Genomic DNA, 7,287 nt, shown 5'->3' with positions numbered 1-7,287 from the left:
TCAGTCACTCACTCACTCAGTCACTCACTCGCTCACTCACTCAGTCACTCACTCACTCAGTCAGTCACTCGCTCACTCACTCAGTCACTCGCTCACTCAGTCAGTCAGTCAGTCAGTCAGTCACTCAATCACTCGCTCACTCAGTCACTCACTCACTCGCTCACTCACTCGCTCGCTCACTCACTCGCTCGCTCACTCACTCGCTCACTCACTCACTAGAGGACCACTACACAGACATCAAGTTCCACTTCATGGGCATCGAGAACATTCACGTGATGCGAGCCAGCCTTGCCAAGCTGCTGGAGGGTGAGGAGCTCACTCACTCGCTCACTCACTCACTCACTCACTCGCTCAGTCAGTCACTCACTCACTCGCTCACTCACTCAGTCACTCACTCACTCGCTCACTCGCTCGCTCACTCACTCACTCAGTCACTCACTCACTCGCTCGCTCACTCACTCACTCGCTCGCTCACTCAGTCACTCACTCACTCGCTCGCTCACCCACTCGCTCGCTCGCTCGCTCACTCAGTCGGTCACTCAGTCAGTCAGTCACTCAGTCAGTCAGTCACTCGCTCACTCGCTCACTCACTCGCTCGCTCACTCACTCACTCGCTCACTCACTCACTCAGCCACTCACTCACTCGCTCACTCACTCACTCACTAGAGGACCACTACACAGACATCAAGTTCCACTTCATGGGCATCGAGAACATTCACGTGATGCGAGCCAGCCTTGCCATGCTGCTGGAGGGTGAGCGCTCGCTCACTCACCCGCTCGCTCGCTCAGTCGCTCGCTCACCCACTCGCTCACTCACTCACTCACTCGCTCGCTCGCTCGCTCACTCAGTCGGTCACTCTGTCAGTCAGTCACTCAGTCAGTCAGTCAGTCACTCAGTCAGTCACTCACTCACTCGCTCACTCACTCGCTCACTCGCTCGCTCGCTCACTCACTCGCTTACTCACTCACTCACTCACTCGCTCGCTCACTCACTCGCTCACTCGCTCGCTCACTCACTCAGTCAGTCAGTCACTCAGTCAGTCAGTCGCTCGCTCAGTCAGTCACTCACTCACTCGCTCAGTCAGTCAGCCACTCGCTCACTCACTCACTCACTCAGTCATTCACTCGCTCACTCAGTCAGTCATTCAGTCACTCACTCAGTCAGTCATTCAGTCACTCACTCAGTCAGTCAGTCACTCACTCACTCACTCAATCACTCGCTCGGTCGGTCGCTCGCTCGCTCACTCACTCGCTCGCTCACTCGCTCACTCACACACTCACTCACACACTCACTCACTCAGTCAGTCAGTCGCTCACTCGCTCGCTCAGTCAGTCAGTCAGTCACTCGCTCACTCACTCACTCAGCCACTCGCTCAGTCGCTCGCTCGCTCACTCACTCACTCACTCACTCGTTCACTCAGTCATTCACTCACTCGCTCACTCGCTCAGCCACTCGCTCACTCAGCCACTCACTCACCCACTCACTCGCTCGGTCGCTCACTCGCTCACTCACTCACTCAGTCACTCGCTCACTCACTCAGCCACTCACTCGCTCACTCACTCACACACTCACTCACTCGCTCACACACTCAGTCACTCGCTCGCTCACTCACTCACTCAGTCGCTCAATCACTCACTCGCTCACTCACTCACTCACTCACTCGTTCACTCAGTCATTCACTCACTCGCTCACTCGCTCAGCCACTCGCTCACTCAGCCACTCACTCACCCACTCACTCGCTCGGTCGCTCACTCGCTCACTCACTCACTCAGTCACTCGCTCACTCACTCAGCCACTCACTCGCTCACTCACTCACACACTCACTCACTCGCTCACACACTCAGTCATTCACTCACTCGCTCACTCGCTCAGCCACTCGCTCACTCAGCCACTCACTCACCCACTCACTCGCTCGGTCGCTCACTCGCTCACTCACTCACTCAGTCACTCGCTCACTCACTCAGCCACTCACTCGCTCACTCACTCACACACTCACTCACTCGCTCACACACTCAGTCACTCGCTCGCTCACTCACTCACTCAGTCGCTCAATCACTCACTCGCTCACTCACTCACTCACTCACTCACTCGTTCACTCAGTCATTCACTCACTCGCTCAGTCACTCGCTCACTCACTCACCCACTCACTCGCTCACTCACTCACTCACTCACTCGCTCACTCACTCAGCCACTCACTCGCTCACTCACTCACACACTCACTCACTCGCTCACACACTCAGTCACTCAGTCGCTCACTCACTCACTCAGCCACTCACTCGCTCACTCACTCACACACTCACTCACTCACTCGCTCACTCACTCAGTCACTCGCTCGCTCACTCACTCACTCAGTCGCTCACTCACTCAGTCACTCAGTCACTCACTCGCTCACTCACTCGCTCGCTCGCTCGCTCACTCACTCGCTCGCTCACTCAGTCAGTCACTCACTCACTCAGTCACTCAGTCAGTCACTCAGTCAGTCACTCACTCACTCAGTCACTCAGTCAGTCACTCAGTCAGTCACTCACTCACTCACTCACTAGAGGACCACTACACAGACATCAAGTTCCACTTCATGGGCATCTAGAACATTCACGTGATGCGGGCCAGCCTTGCCAAGTTGCTGGAGGGTGAGGGGTCACTCACTCAGTCAGTCAGTCAGTCACTCAGTCAGTCACTCACTCAGTCAGTCACTCAGTCAGTCACTCAGTCAGTCAGTGACTCACTCGTTCAGTCGCTCGCTCGCTCGCTCGCTCATTCACTCACTCACTCACTCAGCCACTCACTCGCTCACTCACTCACTCACTCAGTCACTCGCTCACTCACTCGATCGCTCGCTCACTCACTCACTCACTCAGTCACTCAGTCACGCACTCGCTCACTCAGTCACTCACTCACTCGATCGCTCGCTTCGCTCGCTCGCTCACTCGCTCACTCAGTCACTCACTCACTCACTCGCTCAGCCACTCGCTCGCTCGCTCGCTCACTCACTCACTCACTCATATACTCACTCACACACTCACTCACTCAGCCACTCACTCTCCCACTCACTCACTCACTCACTCACTCACTCACTCGATCGCTCGCTCGCTCGCTCGCTCGCTCACTCAGTCACTCACTCGCTCACTCGCTCACTCAGTCACTCACTCGCTCACTCAGCCACTCACTCACTCACTCGCTCAGCCACTCGCTCGCTCGCTCGCTCACTCACTCACTCGCCCACTCATATACTCACTCACACACTCGCTCACTCAGCCACTCACTCACTCACTCGCTCAGCCACTCGCTCGCTCGCTCGCTCACTCACTCACTCGCCCACTCATATACTCACTCACACACTCACTCACTCAGCCACTCACTCTCCCACTCACTCACTCACTCACCCGCTCACCTGCTCACCACTCACCACTCGCTCACCACTCCTGCCCGCTCGCTGTAGGACCACACTAATAGCCGTGTTGTGGTTGTTGTGGTTGTTGTTGTTGTGATTGTTGTTGTTGTGGTTGTTGTGATTGTTGTTGTTGTTGTTGTGATTGTGGTTGTTGTTGTTGTTGTTGTGCTCAGTCTGCCAGACCAAGAACCTGAGCTCCAGTGACTTCATCACAGGGCTGGAGAACAGCGGGTGGCTGAAACACATCAAAGCTGTGATGGATACAGCCGTGTTCATTGCCAAGGTAGCGTGTCACTGTGTGTGTGTGTCACTGTGTGTGTGTCACTGTGTGTGTGTCACTGTGTGTGTCACTGTGTCACTGTGTGTGTGTGTCACTGTGTGTGTCACTGTGTGTGTCACTGTCGTGGTGACGTCACCGCCACTTAGTGGCGAATGGCGGTTGTTGTTGTTGTTGTTGTTGTTGTCACTGTGTGTGTGTCACTGTGTGTGTGTCACTGTGTGTGTGTGTGTCACTGTGTGTGTGTCACTGTGTGTGTCACTGTGTGTGTGTGTGTCACTGTGTGTGTCACTGTGTGTGTCACTGTGCGTGTCACTGTGTCACTGTGTGTGTGTCACTGTGTGTGTGTCACTGTGTGTGTGTGTGTCACTGTGTGTCACTGTGTGTCACTGTGTGTGTGTGTGTCACTGTGTGTGTCACTGTGTGTGTCACTGTGTCACTGTGTGTGTGTCACTGTGTGTGTCACTGTGTCACTGTGTGTGTCACTGTGTGTGTCACTGTGTGTGTCACTGTGTGTGTGTCACTGTGTGTGTCACTGTGTGTGTCACTGTGTGTGTCACTGTGTCACTGTGTGTGTGTGTCACTGTGTGTGTGTCACTGTGTGTGTCACTGTGTGTGTGTGTCACTGTGTGTGTGTCACTGTGTGTGTGTCACTGTGTGTGTCACTGTGTGTGTCACTGTGTGTGTCACTGTGTGTGTGTGTCACTGTGTGTGTGTCACTGTGTGTGTGTGTGTCACTGTGTGTGTCACTGTGTGTGTCACTGTGTGTGTCACTGTCACTGTGTGTGTGTGTCACTGTGTGTGTGTGTCACTGTGTGTGTGTGTCACTGTGTGTGTGTGTGTCACTGTGTGTGTCACTGTGTGTGTCACTGTCACTGTGTGTGTCACTGTGTGTGTGTCACTGTGTGTGTGTCACTGTGTGTGTCACTGTGTGTGTGTCACTGTGTGTGTCACTGTCTGTGTGTGTCACTGTGTCACTGTCTGTGTGTGTCACTGTGTGTGTCACTGTGTGTGTCACTGTGTGTGTCACTGTGTGTGTCACTGTGTGTGTGTCACTGTGTGTCACTGTGTGTGTCACTGTGTGTGTCACTGTGTGTGTGTCACTGTGTGTGTGTGTCACTGTGTGTGTGTCACTGTGTGTGTCACTGTGTGTGTGTGTCACTGTGTGTGTGTGTGTGTCACTGTGTGTGTGTCACTGTGTGTGTCACTGTGTGTGTGTGTCACTGTGTGTGTGTGTGTGTCACTGTGTGTGTGTGTCACTGTGTGTGTGTCACTGTGTGTCACTGTGTGTGTGTGTCACTGTGTGTGTGTGTCACTGTGTGTGTGTGTCACTGTGTGTCACTGTGTGTGTGTCACTGTGTGTGTGTCACTGTGTGTGTGTCACTGTGTGTGTCACTGTGTGTGTGTCACTGTGTGTCACTGTGTGTCACTGTGTGTGTGTCACTGTGTGTGTGTCACTGTGTGTGTCACTGTGTGTGTCACTGTGTGTGTGTCACTGTGTGTGTGTGTCACTGTGTGTGTGTGTCACTGTGTGTCACTGTGTGTGTGTCACTGCGTCACTGTGTGTGTGTCACTGTGTGTCACTGTGTGTGTCACTGTGTGTGTGTCACTGTGTGTGTGTCACTGTGTGTCACTGTGTGTGTGTCACTGTGTGTTTGTCACTGTGTGTGTGTGTCACTGTGTGTGTGTGTCACTGTGTGTGTGTGTCACTGTGTGTGTGTCACTGTGTGTCACTGTGTGTGTGTCACTGCGTCACTGTGTGTGTGTCACTGTGTGTCACTGTGTGTGTGTCACTGTGTGTGTGTCACTGTGGGTGTCACTGTGTGTGTCACTGTGTGTGTGTGTCACTGTGTGTGTGTGTGTCACTGTGTGTGTGTGTGTGTCACTGTGTGTGTGTGTCACTGTGTGTGTCACTGTGTGTGTCACTGTGTGTCTCACTGTGTGTGTCACTGTGTGTGTGTGTCACTGTGTGTGTGTGTGTCACTGTGTGTGTGTGTGTGTCACTGTGTGTGTGTGTCACTGTGTGTGTCACTGTGTGTGTCACTGTGTGTGTCACTGTGTGTGTCACTGTGTCTCACTGTGTGTCACTGTGTCACTGTGTGTGTGTGTCACTGTGTGTCACTGTGTGTGTGTGTGTCACTGTGTGTGTGTCACTGTGTGTGTGTGTCACTGTGTGTCACTGTGTGTGTGTGTGTCACTGTGTGTGTGTCACTGTGTGTGTGTCACTGTGTGTGTGTCACTGTGTGTGTGATGGGGGTGGAAGTGGTGGTGATGGTGGTGGTGATGGTGATGATGGTGGTGATGATGGTGGTGATGATGGTGGTGATGATGATGGTGGTGATAATGGTGGTGATGATGGTGGTGATGATGGTGATGGTGATGGTGATGATGGTGATGGTGGTGATGGTGGTGATGATGGTGATGATGGTGATGATGATGGTGATGGTGGTGATGGTGGTGATGATGGTGATGATGGTGATGATGATGGTGATGGTGGTGATGATGGTGGTGATGGTGGTGATGGTGATAGTGGTGATGATGATGGTGATGATGGTGATGATGGTGATGGTGGTGATGATGGTGATGGTGATGGTGGTGATGGTGGTGATGGTGATGATGATGGTGGTGATGGTGATGATGGTGGTGATGATGGTGGTGATGGTGGTGATGGTGATGGTGGTGATGATGGTGATGATGGTGATGATGATGGTGATGGTGGTGATGATGGTGATGATGGTGATGATGGTGATGATGGTGGTGATGGTGATGATGGTGATGGTGGTGATGATGGTGGTGATGGTGATGATGGTGGTGATGGTGGTGATGATGGTGATGGTGGTGATGTTAGTGATGATGATGATGATGATGGTGATGATGGTGATGGTGATGATGGTGATGATGGTGATGGTGATGATGGTGATGGTGGTGATGATGGTGGTGATGGTGGTGATGGTGATGATGGTGATGATGGTGGTGATGATGATGATGATGATGGTGATGATGATGGTGGTGATGATGATGATGATTATGATGATGGTGGTGATGGTGATGATGGTGGTGATGGTGATGGTGATGATGGTGGTGATGGTGGTGATGGTGGTGATGGTGATGATGGTGGTGATGGTGGTGATGGTGATGGTGGTGGTGGTGATGGTGATGATGGTGGTGATGGTGGTGATGGTGGTGATGATGGTGGTGATGGTGATGATGGTGGTGATGGTGGTGATGGTGATGGTGGTGATGATGGTGATGGTGGTGGTGATGATGGTGATGATGGTGATGATGGTGGTGATGATGGTGATGGTGGTGGTGATGATGATGGTGATGGTGATGGTGATGGTGGTGATGATGATGATGGTGGTGATGGTGATGGTGGTGATGGTGATGATGATGGTGGTGATGATGGTGATGATGGTGATGATGGTGGTGATGGTGATGATGGTGATGGTGATGGTGGTGGTGGTGGTGATGGTGGTGGTGGTGATGGTGATGGTGATGATGGTGATGGTGGTGATGATGGTGGTAATGGTGATGGTGGTGATGGTGGTGATGGTGATAGTGGTGATGATGGTGATGATGGTGATGATGGTGATGGTGGTGATGGTGATGATGGTGATG

General features: G+C 52.7%; 1 protein-coding gene across 1 annotated transcript in view; it reads left to right on the top strand.

Moving 5' to 3' along the window:
- Positions 1-215: 215 nt before the first annotated feature.
- The window catches only part of LOC144953279 (phosphatidylinositol-3,5-bisphosphate 3-phosphatase MTMR8-like), a gene marked incomplete at its 5' end in the record, with an annotated part of 27,748 nt that continues 20,676 nt past the window's right edge, over positions 216-7,287 (top strand). The window contains 2 exons of the mRNA XM_078883849.1: positions 216-306; positions 3,566-3,675. Coding sequence (XP_078739975.1) covers positions 216-306; positions 3,566-3,675 — 201 coding nt within the window. The remainder of the gene's footprint in view (positions 307-3,565; positions 3,676-7,287) is intronic.

The sequence above is a fragment of the Lampetra fluviatilis genome, chromosome 73 (assembly GCF_964198595.1).
Source record: "Lampetra fluviatilis chromosome 73, kcLamFluv1.1, whole genome shotgun sequence".
NCBI classification, from domain to species: Eukaryota; Metazoa; Chordata; class Hyperoartia; order Petromyzontiformes; family Petromyzontidae; genus Lampetra; species Lampetra fluviatilis.
This window is presented reverse-complemented; position numbering and strand designations above follow the sequence as displayed.